Source organism: Tamandua tetradactyla, chromosome 4, assembly GCF_023851605.1.
Source record: "Tamandua tetradactyla isolate mTamTet1 chromosome 4, mTamTet1.pri, whole genome shotgun sequence".
In the NCBI taxonomy this organism is placed as follows: domain Eukaryota; kingdom Metazoa; phylum Chordata; class Mammalia; order Pilosa; family Myrmecophagidae; genus Tamandua; species Tamandua tetradactyla.
The window spans coordinates 37491640-37514798 of record NC_135330.1 but is presented as its reverse complement, the minus strand read 5'-3'; the positions used below and the strand labels follow the sequence as shown (position 1 = coordinate 37514798).

The following is a 23159-nucleotide window of genomic DNA, read 5'->3' as shown; positions in this document are numbered from 1 at the left end:
CCTTAACTCGCAGCCTCTCTGATCATCCAGTTGGCAGGGACCCGCAGGCCATGAGGACTGGTCAAAGACAGTGAGTATTGCTTTTGCTTTTCCTCTTTCCTCTCCAGGGTGTCTGTGTGGGCTGATTGCATTATCCATATTTAATTAACCTGCCTCTCCATGCATACTGATTGCTTTCTCCCCTCTGAGGCTCTCAGTTTCTCTTCCCCTCTTTATACATCTTTGCGCTTAGCTTTTAACCTTTGTTTTTTCTTTAAGTATCCTCTTTTCTATTATGTCCTATCCTTTCCACCCCAGAGTCACCTATAACTTGATACCCACCCACAAGAGCATATGGGCTGTGTGTGCAATCATGTCCTTGGCCTTCTGGATTTTGGGTAATCTCAAACTGTGTGCCCCATGAGTCTAGGGCCACATGGGAGAACCGCCCGAGACACTGGGATGGACAAGGAAGCTGGGGTCACAGTGTACTGCTGATTCTTATTTAAAGGAGTCCAAAGCTGAGCTCATCAAAGAGATGGTGGGGGGTCTGAGGGGCAGCGATGGACAGGGCTAGATCCGGAAGAGAGAGAAGCAGGCAACCAGTGCAGGCTGATGGTGGGGATGGGAGGAGAGTGAGGACGCGGGGATCCCCGGCTCCAAATGACCTTGTCTGCTCTGCTCAGTCTGTGAGTAGCAGTCCCTGGGTCTGCTTAGCTCCCAGGAACTGAAGGACCCGGGTGTGGTAGTCCCTCTTCCTTAGGGGGGGCTATATCCCACAAGCCAGAGAGAGTGATGCTTGGGTGCCCCAAACATGATTTCTGAGGATCCCCGTAGAAGTAAAGGGTTTTGATTCCCTAACTACTGGGCAAGCAGGGCGTGGGCCTGGTTAGGACAAAGATTTTAGGAGGCACCCCTGCTGTTAGGCAACACCATCCGTGCTCAGTCTCCTGAGGAGGAACCTTTGCAAAAAAGTCTGATTTGGGGGAGGGTTTGACAAAGCCACCTCTTCATTTTATTAATTATAGCATTATCAAAGAAGTAATTTTTAAAAGTATTTGTGAAATGTTCAGGGTAATATCAAAATAACTTAAATGGCATAGCTCCAACAGGAGGAGCCTTCTCTATCTAAATTAGGTTTCCTTTAAAGCGATTCTGTGTTTGGTGTGCAGTTCCCCAGGGATCCCCTTTATGGATAGGCTGATCTCTTCACGGGTTTCTCCCCATCGCTTACCTTCTGTGGGAACAAAGGGTTTGAAGCACAGAGAATGGGACCCTCAGGAGAGAGAGATTGTAAGTCAATCAGCCTTCAACCTCGTGTCCCCTTTCCTGATGTCCCTCCCTGCTCTGGGTCAAGAACGGGCCTGTCCCCGGGCTCAGGAAGGTCCGGTGGCCTCCAATGAGCAAGAAAGAGAGGCTTGCATATTCATCTCTTCAGCCTGCACATGTGCTCCTTGCACAGGAACAAGCCTGTGGGGTGACAGGGCCCGGCAAGCCTCCGTTGGAGTTTCCCCATCCTTCCTCCCTCTCCCGCCTCCCCAAAGCTTCACACACTCTCACCTTCTGGAACAGTCGGAGGGAGGCAAAATCAGAACTGCACCCAATCAGATCATTTCAGAGCAAGCGCTCGCCGCCCAGCCCCCTTTCTCCCTTTGCTGGCTGGTCATTTGGGCCCCCTCTCTAGTAAGAGAGAGGCGTGGTAATTTTTGGTGTGCCAGACTCATCCTTTCCCTGGGGCACATGTCCCATTTTACCGTTGATGTCTGGGGTTGGAGAAATGACAGCTCCTGTGAAGCTACTTAACAATTTGTTCTTATCAGTCCTTGGTTGGTCTCTCACCGACCAGAACCCCCTGCTGAGGTGCAGTAGACCTTTTTAGGGAATGGGATGTGTATGTGTGCGCTGGTGGTGGTGGTGGGGGTTCCTATGGTGGAAAGCCATTTGAGAGGGTCTATCTAGTGCAGTCAGATAAGAGAGGGTCCCCCCCCCCTTACAGCAGATTCTTTGATTTTAGGTGAGAGGACGTGAAAGGGCAAGCCCTCTGCCCTGCAGTCTTATCTCCTGTCCTGACGCCCCTGCAAGCCAGCTAAAGGGTTAACCATAAGTGGATGCCTGTATGGCTGCCTTACTGATGCCACGGAGGTAACTGATCAATAAGCTGTTTCCTTGCCCTGCCCTTTCCTCTTTTCTCCAACTTCCCACCTCCCCTGCTGCTTGAGCCTGGCCCAAGCGTTCGAATTCCATGGGTGATCCACCTGCGTCCCTTCCCCTAGGCTTCCTCTTGTGCTGTCTTCTTACTTGGTGTGTTTCTTGCAAAGTTGTGGCCTTGCAAGAAGGAACTGCCTTCGTTCCAAGCCTCCCACTGACTGGTGCGATGCCTTGGCAATGACTTATGGGTTGGGATGAAGGACTGTGCATGAGCTCGTCTTGAACCATTTAGGCACCTCTATGAGTTTACTGGGACAGGAGCTGCGGGGAGAAGAAAAATGAGGACAAGCCAGCCTCGTTTTCTAAAAAAAAAAAAATGTAATTTTGACCTTTGGCTCTTGCATTTGCTTTGGTTATTTCAGACCTAACATATTTATAACTGAGAGCTCAGCTAGATAAGATGGAAAATGAAAAATCATTTTGTCCCAAAGAATATCTCGTTGAAAATTTCGACAAACTATGCGGGAGAATCACAATTGTTCTGGTGACAAGGAACTCCCTTTACACTGGCCCCTCTAAACCTTGTTAAATAGCAGGCAGGAATTTGCCACTTTTTGAAAGTCCTTTTAATTGCTTCTTGGGGGCAGTGACCTGACTGTTTTATGATTGATGATTCTGAGACACAGAAAAATGAACCAACTTGCTGAGAGTTGAGTTCTGGCCTATGGTGCAGCCTGAGCAGGACCCTTGCTTGAGTTCACGGGCTGTGTCATCGCATCCTGTGATTTGTAAGAGAGAGCAGATGCATTAGATGTTCCCCGCCTCCAGAGCGAGACTGGCCACAGCTGATGCTTTGAAATAGATGGCTTCACAGTGCGGCTTGGCTGAGATGAGAGGCAGGAGCACAGAACATGCAGGCCCAGTTTTCTGCAGAAGAGCCATTACTGGGAGCTCAAATGTTCTGGCCCTAAAAGACTCTTTGGAGATGGGCTGTGGAATACAAAAAGCAAAACAAAAACACCCGTTGTCCATCCATGCCAATGTGGCATCATCCCAGCGGACATTCAGGGAAGAAGGACAATCACTTAGGGTCAGGGATGAAAACCCAGTTGAAATAAAAGAATGGGATTGAATTGGATCTCATCTAAGTTCCCTGCCCGCCCCTTCTAGGATTTGTGAAAAAGGAAGGGAAAGCCAGGCTGGAAGGACTTCCTTTCAACATGGAGAATAAGGGCAGCTTCTAGTACTATCTCCATGCGCAAATCGTCAGCAATGGGTGCATGGATGGGGGGGTCCCCTTCTATAAATCACCACTAAGTCCTGATCTGATTACACCAAATGCCTCCCTGTTGCCTTAGCCCTTCCCAGGAGGTATTGCCATGGTTAAAGTTCAGAGGTCCGCAAACTCATTCTGTGAAGAGCCAGAGGGTAAATCATTTTGGCTTTGCGGGGCCGTATGGTCTCTCAGGCTCAGACTGTCAACTGCTCTGCTCTGCCCTTGTAGTTGAAAGCAGCCTTAGACAATATGTAAGCAAATGGGTGTGGCTGTGTCCCCATAATACATTATTTGCAGTAATTTACACAAACAGGCAGGGGCTCGGGGCAGGATTTGGCCCACGGGTTGCAGTTTGCTGGCTGGTGGTTAAAGGAATATGGGGACTGGAATCAGAAAGAGACCTTAGTATAATCCCTTCATTGGGTCCTCTACAACAGGTGTGTGTCTGGTATCCTGATTATAAGTGTCTTCTATGGCCCTTAGGAAAATTTAAAAATGGAAGAAATTTAAACATGCATGTTAAAATTTTAAATATGCTAAAATATGATTAGGAATCCTAGGGCACGGTTAAGGAAGTGTAAGAACTGACGAAACTGCACACCGGTTCTTAATTGCAGAGTGTACTGATTGCTCTTCTCTGCATCTGCAGGCACCGATTCTTGCTGGTCTGTAGCCATTCCCATGTATAATCAGGTTTGTTGGCTCAATGGGGAGAAGCTGACGCAGAATTGATCTGCCTTGAAACCCCATATTTAGTGCTCTGAAACTCTATGACATGTGCCCCTGTATTATGCAAACATTCCTCAGCTCTTCATGTGGGTACTTCTTTGGCAATTCTGCAATCAGAAGCTGCTGCTGCTGCTGTTGCTGCTACTTTGCCCTCCTCGGGGAGGGCGAAATGCAAATTGTTATTTTGTCATCACTGTATTTCCTTTTCCAACAAAGAATCTTAATTCAGGAATTCTTCCAAGCTAATGACCTTCACTGACTTCCCATCAACTTGCCCGTGTCAGCTTTAAAAAGCACTAAGCCTCTAGGAGTAGGGTACTTATTACTATTCCTATAGTCCAAGATATGAAGTGAGTATACCCTTCGATCTTCTAGTTTTTTCTCCTCTTGTTCGTGAAATCCTCAGGGCAGGGGCCACCTGGGAGAAGGAGTTGGGGGTGCAGGCAGGCTGCTCCAGCCGCAGCTGTTCCAGGAGCCCTGTAGAGAGCTGACAGCTGTTTTCATGACAGTTTCCCCTTCCTTCTACCCCTGTGCTTGGTTTCAGGAACAAAGGGATGAGGACTCGACTGGGATGCCTGTCTCATAAATCAGATTCATGTAGCGATTTCACAGCCATTCTTCCTGACAAACCCAATCGAGCTCTCAAGTGAGTAGTAAGGCTACACGGCATTCCCGGGGTGCCCCCAAGGGACTCGATAACTCTGTCCTCCCATGAGTTACTGACCAGATGGGCCAGGTGACAATGAATTCCTACCTCATGGCAGCTCATTTTGTGTCCCTGAATGTGCGTGAAAGGAATGTTTATTTTCTTTTCCAAAACTTGTGGTTTAACAACCTCAGAATGGGGACCCTCCTTTTCATTTCAAGAAAGCCTTATCATCCATTACTCTTCAGAGCTGCAGGTAGTGAAGAATATTTCTTGGTTCTATTTAGTTGCCAATCTGAACTCTCAGTTTAAAAACAAACATTCAAACCTACTCTAAAAATCTGTTTCAGGCTTGGATAATTTGGATTTAGCACCTATTCTGTGCAGGTGCTGTCTTAAATGATTTTACAAATATCCCTTCAGTTAACCCTCACACAGCTCTGCAATGGATGTTCTTGTTCCGATTTCAGAGGTGAAGAAATTAAGGTGACAGCAAGAGATAGAGTCAGGAACAGAACCTAATTCTTCTGACTGCCTGACCAGCTTCTTTCCATTGCTGTCTTGACATCTTTAAATCATGCACTGAGCTTTGTTCTTTAGACTGAAAACCAATCTACTCAATTCCCTGGGATTTCCTGAGGTTATCCCATTATTTATTTAAGGATGTGCAAATTAGAAGTGACTGAATAGTAGGAATCTGGGAATAACCTCCATCTGCCCTCTATGGATCCCAGTTCTTCTTCTGTGCGAATCTTGGTGGTGACTGGGGGAGAGGAGATCATCTGAGAAATAATAAAGAGAGACATTTCTTCTTTCCTAGGAGACTATCCACAGAAGAAGCTACGAGGTGGGCAGATTCCTTTGATGTGCTTCTCTCCCATAAGTGTAAGTAGAATTCAGGTCACGTCATGTCATGGGGAATCATCCATTTAGTAAAAGATTCACCAAATGCCTGCCGTGAGGCTGATGCTTGCTAGGTGACCCAGACACACAGGGCATAGAGGGTCATTCAGACAACCTTAAATGCAGCCTCATTTAAATGCAGGGAGATGGGGGGCCTTCTTTTTTGGTTTCAGGGTTCCAAGTACAGTCTCACAAAGCCTTCGTGTTGTCAGCAGTTTAAACAAGAGAGAGTTCAGCTTGAGGCTTGGAAATGATGGACTCAGTGGATGAGAGACAGTCCAGGTTTATGACTCCAAAGGGCTCCCCTCAAGTCACTGGAGGGCCTTGGGTCACTCATCAAGCAAATGAATATTCTGTGCATCTTATCATTCATAGCTGATGCTGAACAGAAAGCCTGGGTTGGGAGTTGTGTTGCTGCTTTTTATTTTGAGGGTTTATGGTTCCCTAGTTGCATTACACCTTCCAATTTCTGAGTGGGCATAAATTTTGCTAGAGCCCAACTTCTGCCATCCCCTGCTCTTTCATTTTTTCCCTTCCTCATTTCTTATGCACTTTATTTTCCACGAAGGCAGAAGCAGTTGTCCCGCGTATTATAGTGTGGGGAGCTTACTTTGACAATGGTCAAACCTTTCAGCTCTTGTTTTTTCCTGGCAATGAACAAGTCCAATCTCTTTGGGCTTTGAAATCCTAGAGGCACAAATTATGTGAGGGTGGGAGAGTAAAGGCAAGGAAGAAAGAGGGGTATTCTGAAGAGAAAAGCTTTTAAATAGGCATTTGGTGCTCCTCTTAAATTCCATCTTGTATATATTAAAAGTCCTAGCTGATCTGGGAGCAGAAGGGCTGCTTTTAGCGGAGAGTACTGTTTGCGCTTAATAGGAGTGCATGCTTTTATACAATTAAGTTAAGAGCATTGGATGGGAGTCAGACTTGTGTTCTTGATTTTGGCCCAGCTCTGCTACAAAAGGGCTGGGTGGCCTTGACAGAGTCTGTGAAGATATCTTTAGAAGTGATTTTGCTTTCAATTTGATGAGCAGTTCCCCGATCATTCCCCTGATCCTAATAAACTATTGAACAAATGCTTTCGAGTAGATTTCAAAGTGAAAATGCAATATCTAAGAATAAGCGCATATTGCAGCGAGTAATTTTGTGAGACAAATAGTCATTTTAGTGTTCTATAGATTATACTTAGGAAGGAAAATAAACCATGTAGATACAGCATATATAACATATGGCTGTACACCAAACAGTAAGCTCATGTAGTGAATTTGTCAGAGTAATGGCAGACATACAAGAATATTAAGGATTTGAAAGAAATGCTTTTTTCTTTCTTTTTTAATGAGGCTATTTTGACATTAATTCAGAGTCTCAGGAGGCTAAACAAATGTCACTACCAATGCACACCTTCTTTCCTGGCTGGATCGGATTCAAGGTCATCTTGAAGTTTGGTTTCTATTTCAGCCTCACAACTGACTCACTTAGTTCAAATCCCTGAGGCTGTTTCCTCATTCTAAAATGGGGATAGAAATACTTGCTTGTTGCCTGTCACTGGAGATGAGAAACTTAATATGAGGACACTTTCAGATAATTTGGGGTCCTCGACTCACAGGTGTTTTGTAAGGATATTGCGGCATTTAAAAAAAGATGATGTTTTTATTAATCAAATGCAAAATAAATGTGCATTGAAAATAAGGTGACAAATTTCTCTGCCAATTATGGATATTAAGCCACTGTGGATAGAGTTCATGGTGGTGAAATTAGTGGTTGGAAGCTTGGGGTATAATTGGTTTGCTGCAGTGGCAAGACCTGGAGACTTAAGAGGTTTAATTTCATTTGTTTGATTCAATGACTTTCAGCTCTAAAGACGCTCAGTTCTGCTTCTGTGAGGGCTGCCTTTGGTTTCTAGGACCGCAAGAAGGCTTTTCGGAAACGGGGATTCTGCAAACCTGACACCAGGCTGCTTCTTTGTAAAACCACTACAGAAATGGGTTTTTTGAACTTTGAAGTTCTGTGATCCTGCTTGGAGTCTGATGCTTTGTTTTTGCTTCTTTTTAGTAAGGAAATAAAAAGCCAAGGGAGTAAAAATCTCTTAAGAAGAAAGGGGTCTTTATTCAGGTGTCACTGGCAGCATTTCCAGCTTTTAGAACTTGTGAAGGCTATGAAGGAGTCAGAGCCGGGTTGCCTTGAAGGCTGCTGACAACTTCCTAACAGTCTAATTAATTTGGGTTCGTATTGTGACTCCATTAGGGTTGATTAAGCTTTTCCAAAGAGATTGTGCATATGCAAGTCCCCTGGGAAGGACAGCCGTTGATCAGAGGTGTGTGGGTCGTTCAATTAAGACAACAAAGTGTCCTAAAAATTAGAGAAGAATCACTGAATGACTGGGCTCTAGAAGAATGAGTCTAGCGTTCTAGTCTCCACATCTCAGCAGCTGTCCTCCCTAAGTTTTCTAGTTTCAGGATACCCAGGTACTTATATTTCTTCCTATTCTCAATCTATAGAGCATCTCTGCCATCCTTGCGCTGCGTGAGTGTTTTGGGCACTCACTTAAAAAAGAAAAAAGTACTGAGTGTTTATTATGTACAAAATCTGTGAGTCTGTGCTCGGCAGTTGGAAAAGGGGAGCACAGAGATGAACAGGACACCACCACTGGAGGAAAGTGTAGCCTTTGGAGAAGATGCACACACACACACACACACACGCACGCACACATGCACACACACAAATAATCCAAGAAACAATACAGTGGACTGACTGCAGAGCTAGTTGGGCACAAGCTTTCGGATAGAATTCTGGCGTTCGGAGCACCTCTTAAAATTCTATCTTGTGTACACTGGACGTGCTTACAGATCTAAGAGGAGAAGGAGTGCTTCTAGTTCAGAGCATAGTTTCCATCTAATTGGAGAGCACCGTTTTGCACAAAGAAGAGCAGTGGATGAGAGTCAGACCTGGGTTCTCAATTGTGACCCAGCTCCACTGTTAGATAGCTGGGTGGCCTTGATTGAGTCCCTCGGTCTCTGGAAAAATCTGCTTCCTCATCTGTCTAACGAAGCATCTGGAGCAGGACCTCTCAGAGGCTGGATCCAGCTGTACCCCTTGTTCTAGGATGTTGTCTGCCACAAACGCCCCGGCGAGGCACGACAATCACATCTGGGAGGTGGTTTTACTCAGTGCCGCCTGCCAGGTTATGTAAACCCCCTTCAAAGCGGAACCGGTTCGCGCTACCAGAAGAGGGGTAAGATGCCTGCCTGTGTTATATAAACCGCTCCCCTTTCTTGGCAGGTCCCACTGTGCAGAACAGATAATGGGTTCAAATCTCAAGAAAAGAGAAAGCAACTTTGCTATTTTTTAAACCTTAGAATAAAAATATCTGGCAGGCAAATCTTTGCAGCAGTTTTATTCCCAATCACATTTGTTGACAAACGTGGTACAAAGCTGAAGAGCACCCACGGAGCTCTGGGAAATAATCACTTCCTCAGTGTGATTTTTTTTTTTAACTTACAAATAGAAAATGAAATTGCCAGAGGCTTTACTCGATGGAGGAAAGATTTCTAATGTGTGTTCTTTTGGCATCTTTTCCTCTGCTTGCTCCAATGACAATTAGATTTGGTGGCTGTGAGTTGCATGTGTCTTCTGCTCCCAAGGATGGGATGTTTCGTTCCCAGAAGCCTTTCTGCCTTTGTGTCTCCATCCTGGAGAGACAAGCCTCCCGGTATATGGGAGATCTTTCCTGACAGGACATCAGAAGGCAGTCACCAAATTGTGTGCCGTCTGCCTATATTTCTCATGAGGTTTGGGCACATACTTGGTATTTATCCAGCTTTTATTTATCAGTCCTTAACTCAGACTCAAGTCTCCCTCCCTCTTTCTTTTCCTTCCCTCCCTTCTTCCTCCTTCCTTCATTCTTTCTTGGGCATACATAAATGGATAGAGATTCATCCCACTTTTAAGGTGAAGGTGTAAGACAGGGTTCCTTCTCCCTTTCTCTCATTTCTTATATCCTGGCCCGCAGCTGGACAACAGAGTCCTTCACTCTGGGCAACTGTTTGTCCTGGGCTGTATTTTGTTGTTTGCACCTTATTTTGTTGTTGCATGGAGGGGCTATGCTGACCTGTCTTGGGTGGGCCCAGTGAGTGCTACCTTAGTGGAAGAGTACTAATTGAAAAGCTATTTTGCTTTTGTAGAGTTAGTGTCCATCTCAGAGAAAAGGAGACTGTAATTAGTTTCCTAGGGCTGCCTTGACAAAGTAGCATGAACTTCGTGGCTTAAAACAATAGAGTTTTATTCTCTCTCAATTCTGGGGGCCGGAATGTGACATCAAAGGTGTGAGCAGGACCGTGTCTCTGACGGCTCGAGGAGAGCTTCTTCCTTGCCTCTTCCTCGTTTCCGGTGGTGGCCGGCAATCCTTGGTGTCCCTTGATTTGCAGACACCTCACTCCAATCTCTGCCTCCATCTTCACGTGGACTTCTCACCTGTGTGTCTTTGTCTATGCCTGTCACTTCTCCTCTTAGAAAGACATCTGTCGTTAGATCCACTGCCTACCCTAGGACAGTATGACCTTACCTTAACTAATTACATTTGTAAAGACTCTTATTTTCAAGTAAGATCATAGTCACAGGTAATGGGGGTTAAGATGTCAACATATCTGTTTCAGGGGCAAAATCCAACCCTTAACAGAGACCCATAAAGAAGGCTTATGTTTTAGAAATTAACCCCCTCTGGCATAATGGTGGAGATACAGAAAAACATAATAATTTGACCTGGACTCACAGCAACCCAGTGGAAAACCCAAAACCAACAAACAAACACTAATCTTATCCGTGTATTAAATTGCCTAAATAACTCATCTAAATGGATTTCAGCTCTAGAATATATAGTTCAACAATTAGGCTTCCATTTACTACATCCCTCTTCAAGGCAAAAGGTCCTAGAACAGTGCTACTCAAAGTGTGACCCCAAGAAGGCAGCACCAGCAGCTTCTGGGAGTTTGTGAGTAATGCAGATTCTTGGGTCTTGTCTTGACCTATTGAATCTGAATCTGTGGAGGTGGGGCCCAGGAATCTGCATTTTTACAAGCCTTCTAGCAATTTTTATGCATGCCAAAGTTTGAGAAGAACTGCTGTAAAACACAAGTAAGTAAACTCATAACTCTAGAAAATCCTGGTGGGGCAGATGGTTTGTTGCTTTCCTTGGGAGCACGCTAAAGACTGTTGCAGCTTTCTAAAGGTCTCAGGCAGCATGTCCCTTTTATGGCTCATCACCTGTGTAATTCCACATGTGTAGCAGGTATGGTGGCAGGTGTCCGCAGTTGACAATACCAAAAATGAACCAATGCGCCAAGTATGCTTTTTGGGTAAATTGAGGATGAGGGTTAGAAAGAGTTACGTAAATTAGAGATGGATGTAAAAGAAACGTTTTCTCCTTGCAATTATCTCCATGTTGTTATCATTTTTACTTGCAACCTGGAATGTGGGTGCAGTCAGCCTTTATAGAAGGTGTGACTGTAAATATATTAGGCAACTGTTAAAAGCTTGTTGAAAAGGGTTTGAATGAAAGCAATTGAACAGGCTTCTAAAACCCATTCGGTCACCAGTGATGGGACCTTAGGCAAATGACCTTCCTTTATACATCTCACTTTCCTTATCTATAAAAGAAGAATGATAAGACTTACTTTAGAGCGTTGTGGTGAGGAGTAAATGTGATTATGGATGTGAGATGTTAGATTATGGATATTACAATGACTTGTACATGGGGAGTCAGTTAAGGACAGCTATTTTTATTTTTATTTTTGATTAAACACAACAGTAAATTCATTAAGAAAACATGCATTTCACACCTCCCATATGCTGGCAGTGGCATCAGAAGGCTCTCCTGTCCCCCAGGCAGTTTGAGGTTGAAGAATGGGGATAGGTAATGGGTTGTATTAGAATCACCAGTGAGGCATTTTCAAATTATTTAGTACTTTATTTCTTTAATATCTTGAGGTTTTTGGCATCCCCTCCTCATCCCCTCCTTACTTTCCACCCTGTGTATGCAAAGGACTCCCTCCGGGGTTTTAGTTTTTAAGAGCCCAGTAAGTGAATCTGGTGTATTCCCTCTTTGAGACGTCCCTGTGGTACTCCTATATCAAGCCAATGAGACAAATATTCCCTGATACTTAATTTTTGAAATCTTATGGGATATGGACTGATGGGTGAGGTTTTATAATATTTCCTTCCTTTTTGGAGTCACTTGTGAGTACTAAACTTTTGCCTTATCAGGGGCACATTCCTTTTGTCTTCCCTTTAATGGAAAACGTCTAGTGAATTTTTTATGATAGCTGCACATCCAGGCTCTACTTTTTCGTGCTGATTACTTGACTCAACTTCTGCAGGAAAGAAGACTGGAATAGAACTCAGAAGACCCAGTTCTCCTGAGGCATCTGCGACCACGTCCTGGCAGTGGTAGCAACCTCAGATCCTCTCCATTTTCTCTTGTCCAATGTGGGGACTTGATCAGAGGGTCTTTCATGTTCTTTCTAGCTCAAAGCCCCTAACAGCCGCCAAGCCATACTACTATTATATCTTTTTGCTATTTATACACTAACAAAATAGAAGGTATTGATGAAAATTACTTTAATCACAAGACTGAGTGTATTTAGCATATCAATTGATTGTCCACAAATGACAGTAACCGGAAATAGTTTGTTCTCTACCTAACCATGCTTAGCCCCAGTTATTTGTTTAAATGCCTTTATTTTATTGCTAACACAAAAGGACAACTTTCATCCCAACTCTGTTCTCATCACAAATTTAAAATTAGTGTCTTGGTTCTGAATCAAAGAGTCTTGATTTCCCTATTAGTATATATGTATCCTCAATTTTATAAATGCATTTCCCTCTCCTCTCCCCTGTCTGACCTTGGAACACATTCAGTAGCTTGTTTTCTCCAGTTTTGTAGGGATATACGAGGATGCTGTTCTTTGGGACAGCATTCTGGTAAATAGAGATTTTTTTTTAAATAATAATACATCTTTCTGTAATCTTGTGTTTTTTGAAGCCCTGGAACCGAGCTAGGCTCAAGCCCACCTGTAATGCCAGTTGAATCAGGGCTTCGTGGACGTTGAACTGTTCCCTCAGGCTCCCCTCACCGTACCAGCTGCACTGCTCATTCATAGTGACCCAGTTTCCTTCCTTATGTAAGCACCGTGCATCAAAGAGCGGGAGGGAGGACTCCGGCAGCAGGCAGCATGTGCGGCCACGCGTGTGTTCTTGGAGATCCTGTGATGCTTAGGATGCCAGCATTCTGCTCCAGGAACTCTGGACCCGAGCCTTTCCCTCCCTACCACTACGTTGACTCCAATCTCAAAATGTCTGTAATGATCCAGTGTTTTGACTTTCTATAGGGGCACACAAAGGAAACCCAATGGAAAAGTAAGAAGGAAATGGAATGAAGAAAGGGCATGCCTTCCTGCTTCTCTTCCACTTTCCTGAACATTCATCACCCACAGGGTGGTTTTTGACATTAGACATGTGATGTTCTGCATGATGACTCCTGTTGTCACTCTAGTACAAGGATAATGGTCCCAAACGCTACTTGTGCTCTCACTGCCTGTGTGCCAGCGCCCCCATCCCCACAGCCATGGGGTAGGCACTGTTAGCAGCTACATCTCACAAATGAGAGAACTGAAGCACAGAAAGGTCAAGCATCTTGCCCAAGGTCACACTTAGCTAGGGTATGTCAGAGCCAGGACCCCACGATCCCAGGTGGACTAGCTCGGATTAGGGTCGGGGGACTCCTGTCCTCTGGGTTGAAGAGAGCGTCCTGGGTCTGGGGTAACCACAAATGCAAAGCAGCTCACGTTGAGAGCAGTTTTCAGAAATAAATGCTCATCCTACATTTGGAACAGTTTATGGATAAGCAAAAGGGAAGGAGAGGGTCCTGGGAATGGGAAAGGGAAAGATGGAGGGAGCAGGGAGAAAAGGGACAGAGACCAGAAACCAAAAGAGAGGAAGGGCAGGGAAAGACGCTGAGGAGTCAGAGAGCATGCCGTAAGTCAGCTGGGAAGAAGTGGGAGGTGAGTAGGAAGGGGGAGGAAAGGATCTGGTTGGGAAGAAAAAGATCATGGCTGCCTTTAGTCACATCCTTTTGCTAGGTCACACATGCAGGAAAGGTGGGCCAAGGGGGAGGGGGCAAGTGGTCTGCACACAAAACAGCTGCCCCCATCCGCCCTGGGGAAGAGGAGGGGCTCCTGTAGGGTCAGAGCCTTCCACATCCCTTTCTCATTTCCTTTGCTGCAGGTGAAGTTTCTCTTTGTACGGTGACCCTTCACTACCTTCCTTGCTCAGTGCCTGCCCTGGAAACCTGAAAAGTGGTGGCCAGGCGGGGGCAGAGAGATTGGGGCTAAGTGGCGATAGACGGAGCAGGGAGAAGGTGGGAGAGCAGAAGAGGAGGGCTGAGGCGTGGGGCAGCTGTGCGGGGGTTTGGGGATCTTCTTGGGGGCATCTTTGCTGCCATCTGCTCCCTGGACACTGCTGCCTCTCAAGTCCAGGCCCTCCCACGGAAAGACCAGTGAGGACAGGGCCCTTCTCCCCTCCTTCTTCATCTCTCAAACTCTTCTCTTGAAATCCCCTTCGATTTTCCAGTGCCATATTTTACTTTGGCTCCTTTCCTTACCCTCACCCCAGCAAATGGAGGTCACTACATTTTTGGGCAGAGGCTGGCTAAAAGGACAAGATATTTTTACAAGGCCACTCGGCAATGCTCTGTTATACTGTTGCGGGCCACTTGGAAAATATGCCCACGTGCACTGTGGGGCTCACACAGCATCTTGGGTAGGATGCTCTACCTCTTTCCAAAAAGTGAAAGAGCACAGATAGGGTGGGTCTCACTGGTGTCTTAGAGAAAGAGTTTAGGCAGATCTCAGATTTCAGGTGGTACCTAATTCGTTTTCTAATGACTTCAATTCTCACGCCAGAGAAGGTGATGGCCGTTGTCTTTCTGCTTGAGAATCTCCAGATTTGTGGGCAATACAGGGTCTTTGCCATGCAATGGGACACTTTCAGCAGGTCTGTCTGGTTTGGGGCTGTCCTTCATCCCTTCTTCTGGAGGAAGTGATAATATGAGGCCCCCACCCCCACCCAGTGACCTCTGGAGGCTCTCAGGTCATGCAGATGTGCGTGCAAATCCTGTTTCCACCTTGTTATTGCCCAAGTGACCACAGACAACTTAAACGATCCAAGTCTCACTTTCCTGAACTGTCTATACAAGCTAACATTTATAGCTTGCTTATAATAAGCTACTGGACCCTTTTAAGTGGATTAGCTCATTTAATATTCCTAGTATCCCAATGCAGTAAATCCTAGGACTATTCCCATTTTACAGACAAGAAGACTTGGGTGTTGAAATGTTAAGGCACTTTTCTAAGGTCACACAGGATTCAAGCCCAGGTTTCCTGACTCCAGAACCTTTGTCTTCATCTTAGTGTTGATGTAAAGATTAAGGAGTTGGCACATATAAATTGGACAGTATAGAACTTGGCCTAGGTTGCAATGGTGATGGTGTTGATGAGGATGAAGACACAGTGGAAAACAGTGGGCTGTAGCTGATGCAGGCCTGTCTAAGTTGTTATGAGAGCACCTAGCAGAAGCACTAACTCTACCTGGGAGGGTTCATCAGACCTACTCCCTCACTTTACAGATGAGGATGCTGAGACCCAACAAATTTGAATGTGTTGTTCGAGGTCATTGAACTAATTATTGGCCTAACTCTGATCAGAACTGATGCTCCCGAGTGAGACCTGTGGTGCTCCCACCCCAGGTGGGTCTGGCAAGGTGCAGCAGCCACCTCTCGGAAGCTTCCAGACAATGATGAGGCAGGTATGAGTTCACCGCATTTCACTCCCAATGCCCATCCCCATTGAGTCAATCTCAGTTGCTTTTCCTGTAATTCAGTCGCACTCTGCTGCCTTCCCCCCATCCTTTGCTCTAGGTTGTTCTACTCTCAGACCTTCTTCCATCTTTCTCAGTGACCTTTTCCTGTCTCCTCCACCCCACCTGCTGCCATTGTTCCTGGAAATGCCTCATCTGGGGTATGGCCTCCTTGTCTAGCCGAGCAATGGGCCTCTTCCCCATGGTATAGGTAGGCCTGGGATCCCACCGCTAGGCTCCATCTCTAGCACTCATAAGAGTGTAGGCTTTGCAATTTGCCATTCCTTGGCACTCATTAGCCGTGTGAACTTGGGCAAGTTATTTAACTTCTCGAAGTCTCATTTTTTATCATCTGTCAAATGGGGAAAATATCAGGACCTGTTCTGTGGATTTGCTATGAGAAGTAATGTTATGAGGTTCATAAAGCATTTGGCACAGTCCCTGGCCCAAAGTTAGCGTTCACTAAATGCTTGCTGTGGTTTAAATGCCTTCACTGGCTTCACTGTTTTTTGTTTGTTTGTTTGTTTTTTAAATCTCCTACTTAACGTGTTCCCCTTCTTTCATGTCCTGATTGACAGTTCCTACTTTTTGCTGTTCTCCAGGTTTCAGTTTCATTTGCCAGCCTGGAACTGATGGGCCTATCTTTGAATGATAGGTTCACCACAACACTAAAAGTCATTGCTCCCTTTCTGGTGTGCTATGAGCCTCTCCAGGAACTGGAGTCTCAGCCTTCACCATTGTGGCTGGTTTTCCTGTTGCATTCCTATTCATTTATTCAAAGTAGCTGTTCCAAACCTCCTCCTTTCTTTTTGGTGTCCCCTCCATAGCACACCCTGTACTTGAAATTATACAATTAAGTATTTTAAAGTATTGTTTAATTTCTTTTACATTAGACTACTGCAAGTTCTGTGAGTTAGTGACTTTGTCCCCAAAACTTAGCACATGCATGCAGACCACCTTGTTTCTCTCTGACCTTATCCCAAATTAATTCAGATTAAAGCTTGACTTTCCTCATCTGTGTCCCTTCCCTGAACATTTCACTCTGTTTTCATGCACCCCTATTTCTTTACTTTTGACTCTAAGGAAGAAGACAAGTCCTTCTAATTTGTCTTGGTCTCTCTTTTTCTAAAGTTTGTCTTCACCAGATACTATTCTTTTGCCTCTGTAATTTCTCTCTTCTCTGGCTCTTTCCCTTCTACCTGCAAACACATCTACAAAGATATTGCTTTGTAGTTCTGTGGATCTGGCTGGGAATCTCGGCTCTAATTTTGCCAGCTGAGTAACTCTGGGCTACATATAGTCTGAAAAGTGGCCACTATAATCATCAACAGGCTTCAACAACCACTGGTGTCTTTGCAGGAACCGTTTTGGTAGCGTGATGTGGGCTCTAGCCTTACTGTGATAAGTAAGTATAGGGGTGAATGAGAAGGGAGGAAATGGAAACGTTTAATTCAGACAGCTCTTGAAAGAAATAAAATGAATTAAAATGAAAAAACCCTGCCTTCCCTAGGTCCTTTCACCTTCTCCAGCTAATATCTGAGAGGAATGTCTTCAATTTCCTGTGCCGAAATTAGAAACTTCCCTGCCTCCATCCCCAGCCTGTCCTCTTCCACTCCATTATAATTCTGCTCTCAAGCCTATTTCTTCTACCTTCCTAGGGACCGCATTATATCAGTTTAAGTCTTTCTTTCTTGAACTTCAACTCCTACTCAAGAAGTGTTTTCTGATCAGATCAACCTTTACTCGTACTCAAGACTGTCTCAGAAAAAAAATCTCTTTTCCTCACTTCATGTTTCCGTCCAGACTTGCTGTTGTGATTCCTCTGTTTACCTTCTCTGACAGATTTTTTGCAAAGGCTAGCTGAATGAAGTATTTCCAGTTCCTCCCTTCTCATCCGCCCTCATTCCTACTTATCACAGTAAGGCTAGAGCTGCCTTCATGCTACTAAACCTGTCCCTTCCACGGCTGCCGATGGCTGTGGATCCTTGTGGCTGAATATAGTGGCCGCTTCTCAGGCTGTATCCCGCTTGACCTCTGGGTAGCGTTGAACACTCTGCACTCTGGCCACGTCTTTGTTCTTGAAACGTCCTCTTCAGGCCTTTTGTAGCACTCTTATCTTTCTCTCCCTCAAGCTGTCTCATAGGTCTCCTGGTGTATGACCATCTTATCAGTAGATGGCTCAATAAATTTTAGCTCTGTTACTATTACCACCACTGCTACTATTATGATTATTGCACACCAGTCCTACCAAACGAGTTGCAACTACTCAGATTAACTTTCTTAATTCTCAGATAAACCTTCACTCATGTGGTTCCCTCTTCCTGAAATTCTCATCTCCTTCTTCTACTTCCTTCTTTCTCTCAGCTTCTTTCTCCTGAACTTCACATCTCAGTTTGAAAGAGCCTTCTCCTGCAACTCTTCCTTTTCCTCCTCATATCTGGCTCAAGCATATTGATTTACTTCTTCCCATTTCATAGATGAGAAGGTAGATGGTTAGAGAAGTAAAGTGACTTGACTAAGACCACACAACTAATAATTTAGTAGCACCAAATCATTGAATATAAGGTATACTAACTTTCTACCCAATGCAGCCGTTGGCCTGTGGTCCTTGAGTCCTTTTCCTGTCCACTGCTAGTTTCTCTTGTAACTGATACTAGGTCCCCTTGCTAAGCCTGTCCCTCCTTGGTTCTGGGCACACTGAGTCTCCACAGCGCCAGCTCTTTCTCCACTCAGCCTCCACCTGTAGCCTCTGCCACAGGGTCCCCCTTTCAGAAGCAGCGGCAATCTCTTGCCAGGCATGCTGCGTCTCAACTCTGAGTTCCCTCTGGGACCTGTGGAAACTTCTAGATCTCTTCCATGGGGAACTAGGAGAGGGCACAGTATGGACAGGTGGCAAGAGGAGCATTCATGGGGTGGGAGGTTTATAATTTGTTCTCTGATGTATCCCAAGACCTAGAATAGTGCTTTACACATTAGTAGTTATTCTACAAAAAAACACTGTTGGGCTGAGAGAATGATTCTCAGACCATTGCTGCCTAAATATCATCATGAAACAGTTCTAGGCTGACTTTGATTCCTGGGGTTTCTGGTGTTTCTGCTCCCTCCTCCTGGAGTTTTGAAATCAAAGTGGGGGTGAAGGTTGAGGGTGCCATGAGCAGATCACTCATTTAAGACTAATCTTCCGTCCCTGGCACAGGAACAATTTATTTCCATCCTGCCTGATGGGAAGCAACCTTATATAAATTCCTACTTTCTGCATACTCCATGGCTTAGAATTAAGGTAACTCACCTATGGCTGCCATAGTTTATGCCGTTGTCCCCAGGTAATTAACAGTAGTTCCCCTTTCACTCTTGAAAATAATCTGGCTTGAACGGTAGAGTACATGGCCACCCTATTTTTACTAAACACTTTAAGTTCAGGCCTCCAGACTTAAATTCCTTTGTGATTTGAAGCTCAGCTTTGGGAATGCCATGAAAACTTGTTACTCTCTCAAGTTCTTGGCTCTTGCATTAAAAGTTCTTAGCTTTTATGACTGTTATTCTAGTGTGGGCATTAAAAAGTCAAATTTGAAAATCAGAGATGCACAATGACTTTTTTATTAGGAGAAATAAAAATGTTTCAGGAAAGTAAAGCTAAATATTTTAATACATCAGCATAGCATCTCCAGTTCAAAAGAACAATCCCTGGCCAGGGCACTGCCCTCGTGCAAATTGCCTGGACGTCAGACATCCAGGCCATCTATTTCATCCTTTTAGAGAATTTTAGAAAAAAGAAAAATATATAACCAGAGTTCTTTTCAACCAAAGGAATAACTTTTTAAATCTCACTTAAATCTGCCCTTCCTTGGAGGACAGTTTGTAAAAAGCTTTGACTATTATTCAATTAGCGGAGAGTAAGCTAATGGCTTGAAAAGTTATTTTAAAATGAAATCATTAAACAGATACATAAGCTCTCAATAAACATTATCCCCTTTTCCAACTCTATGTGCTTATCTCATATTGGTTGAAAACTCTGTTTGGCATGATGCATGACTTTGATTAATAAAAAGAAAAGGGTGTGTTAATCATTAAATCATTTGGTAGAAAAATTATGATTAATCTTAATTAGCACATACAATTTAATAGGCCGGATCTTTTCAAATAAAGGTTACAAGGAGTCAAACATTAAAATACAAGCCCTCCAAATTTCTTCAAAGAAGCTGGGAATGACTCTACCTGTAACAGGATGGCCCTACTGACTGAATTTTGGTAGAATCTTTGCTTTCAGACATTTTCCTGGTAGTGGTGAAGGACTTGCCCTGAGACATTGGCAGATTCATGTAGTTGGTCTTCCTATAGACTGTGTGTGTTTTCAGGGTGGTAAATTTGAGTTAGGAGAAGGAAGGGCTTGCATGCCTTGCCTGTGGCTTAATTAGCAACACAGGCCCACCAGTAGACCCAGGGGATACCCGACTCTGCATTAAGGACAGCCAGTGTCCACTGAAGCCTGATTAGAAGTGACCAGGCTTTCCCATAGTTGCTATTGCTATAGAATCTTAAACCTTTCTCTGCAATATCACTAAGCTTCTTGAATAAGAAGCTTGGCTTGCCTCAGAGGGTCTCTGAATGTCTAAGAAAATTGTCTTCAAAAGAGTGTGGAGGAGCAGTGGAGGTTGGGCAATTAGGGCCACCTTACGTTACTTCTTTTCTCTCGTTTCTTTCTATAGTTCTTGAGCTCAAGGTTCTTTCTGTCTCTGCTCCTGTTTGCCTTTCTCTGCATGAACAGATGGGGTGGCCGCGTTCCGCGCCTTCTTGAAGACGGAGTTCAGCGAGGAGAACCTGGAGTTCTGGTTGGCCTGTGAGGAGTTCAAGAAGACCAGATCAACCACCAAACTGGTCTCCAAGGCCCATAGGATCTTTGAGGAGTTTGTGGACGTGCAGGCTCCGCGGGAGGTGGGTTGGCGGTGGCGACCATTCTGTCGGAACTGCAGCCGTGGCTTCTGGCTCACGTGTCTCTCCTCTGTGGGGGTCTGAGCCAGGTCTGATGAGGACTTTCTCACACCTCACCCGATTCTGAGGGTTGTATTCAATGAAAAATGATCATTTTAAGCCCGAGACTTCTATAAAAGAAGCTCTATTCGACTGTTTTAAGCTGTTCAGTGCCTTAAATGTGTCAGCAGTAACTATGTGACTGCAGGGATTTTGCAAGTATAGATGTCATGTTCATTTTTCCAGTGGAAGGCAGCCTGGCTTAATGGAATGAGCATCTGCTTTGGAATCTTGTTCCAATCTTAGCTCTGCCACTTACTAATTGTGTGATCTTGGTCAAGTTACTTAACTTCTCTGAGTCTCATAAAAAGGGATAATCTCACTTACCTTATAAGACTACTGTGAGTTTTAGGGAGAAAGCACCTATTACAGTATTTGTCATGGCTCATTAATGGGTAGCTAGAACTATTTGCATTACTTTATGAGACTTATCCGTATTCTTTATAATAAGGAAATGAATTTCCATATGTTGCTGTTGTGAATTATAAAACAGAATTTTACTTGGCAGGGTTTAATGGAAGAAGAAGCTGTCTACAATCTTAGGTGCATTACCTACTCTCAATTCTAGTTTGACTTGGGATGTCTGAGATCTTTAGCCAGTTGACCAGGATGCCGTGGGCCTGTTCTGATGCTGGTTGGAACAGAGATGTGCATTCTAAGCAGAGTTTCTCTTCCCAGTGCATTTGTTTCCTTAGTAATTAAGAAAGGACAAGAGGGAAAGCATACTTTAGGGAGCCCATAGTAACACATGGCTTGAATTGAACCCTTTACTTGACATTATGAAGGTGATTTGGGAGTTTGGGGTTTGCTCTGTAGTCAACTTTCCATGCCACTTTAGACAAGCCTTTTAGTATCTCTTTTCTTCAGTGTTTTTATCTATAAATTGGGACTCAGACTATCTACTCTTCAGAGCTCACAGCATTCTTGCAGTGATGAAATCAACTTGAAAAGCATGCATCGCTTTATGGACATAAGATACTGTCATTAGTAATTATTACATAGCGAGGGCCAACTACCAGGTGCTTGACCCTTGAGGGCCTGTAACCTTGCTCTCTGTTTGTGTCTCTAGGTAAACATCGACTTCCAGACCCGAGAAGTCACGAGAAAGAACATGCAGGAGCCATCCCTGACTTGCTTTGACCAAGCCCAGGGAAAAGTACACAGCCTCATGGAGAAAGACTCTTACCCCAGGTTCCTGAGGTCCAAAATGTACTTAGATTTGCTGTCCCAAAGCCAGAGGAGGCTCAGTTAGACCTCAGATGGGGACTTTTGGAGATCACTGGCTTTCCCCTTCCCCTCGCTGCCAAGACCATATTCTAATATGAAATGTCATGGGTGTTCAAAAGTGGTGGCATTTGTGTGGGAGGCTAGAGATGGGGTAGGGTAGAAAGGCCATTACAAGGAACGACCCAGCCTCCAGGCCTCGGACTCTATTCCATTGACCTATGTTTGTGTTTGGGTTAGTGGTAGTACCTCGTCACCTTTCTCTGGGTCAGCAACTTGACCTCCATTTTGCCTTGGGTCATCCCCGCTGAGAAGGCAGATTTGCTATGCTGGGCTAATCTGTAAATAATGCAAATGCAGTTTCCACTCCTTGCACATCCTCCTCAGTTAGATTCCCTGACTCCTCACTTGTCCTATACCTCTGGGAGGAATGGCTGGAAGACTCTTTTGTGATTTGGTATCACAGTGTAATGGTCAGCCCTGGGTGTGGGGACTGCGTACCTTAGGAGAGAGGCCTCGGTGGAATCCCAGGTGTCTAGCATGGTTATAGACAGGCAGCCTCTGAGAGAATGGGGCAAACTCCATGGGTGGGCTGTTTCTTCCATTGCCATTGGACCACTGTAAAAAGCTGTGATCACTGCCCGTCTTAGTCTAGGAAGTTCACAAGACTCCTCCAACCTTGCATTTCCAAAAAGGGCGGGGACCTCTCCTTCATGACCTTTGACAAGGAGCTGCTATGAAGAAAGATGCAGCTTGCAAGTCTTCCTCAGTTCTACCAAGAAGTTTTCTAGAAGTTGAATGACCAGAGAATGTAGCACCAGTAGACTTTTGTGCAGTGGGGCACCATTTAACCTGTCTGTTGCTTCACATACTCTCTGCCCTCACCTCCCTGTGGCATCACACATTGCTCTTCTCTTAAGATGATAGAACAGCTTGGTAAAGGGAGGTGAATTCTCACAGCATGGACAGCTCTCATGGTGCCAAATATTTTCCCTGTCTCTCCCCCTCCCCACTTCCATGCAGGTCATGTATTTATGATGGGGGAGGAAGGGAACTTAGGCTGAAACTCTTTCAGCTTGCTTCCTGGGAGCATGCTTTCTTAGAAAGTTCCCTCTCATGAGGGCAACCTTGACTCTTCAGCAGCTTCCCTCTTGATCTCGACCTTCCTGGGACTGACCATGGAACAGGGGATGTGCTAAGAAGATCACTGTGAACATCTGGCTTGGGGACAAGTGGGCCTGGCTGTGGAGAGCCTTCCTAAAATGCTTTCTTGGTACCCTTGTTCTCCTCTTGAAAATATTTCAGGAAAGTCTTCTGTGG

The 23159-nt window shown here is 44.8% G+C and overlaps 1 protein-coding gene across 1 annotated transcript; it reads left to right on the top strand.

Moving 5' to 3' along the window:
- Nucleotides 1–21944, top strand: RGS8 (regulator of G protein signaling 8). The gene is made up of 6 exons (XM_077155764.1): nt 1–70; nt 1994–2121; nt 4677–4778; nt 5599–5663; nt 20353–20519; nt 21685–21944. The coding sequence occupies exons 2-6, from the start codon at nt 2096–2098 to the stop codon at nt 21865–21867; spliced, it is 543 nt and encodes a 180-aa protein (XP_077011879.1). The 5' UTR covers nt 1–70; nt 1994–2095; the 3' UTR covers nt 21868–21944.
- Nucleotides 21945–23159: the final 1215 nt, after the last annotated feature.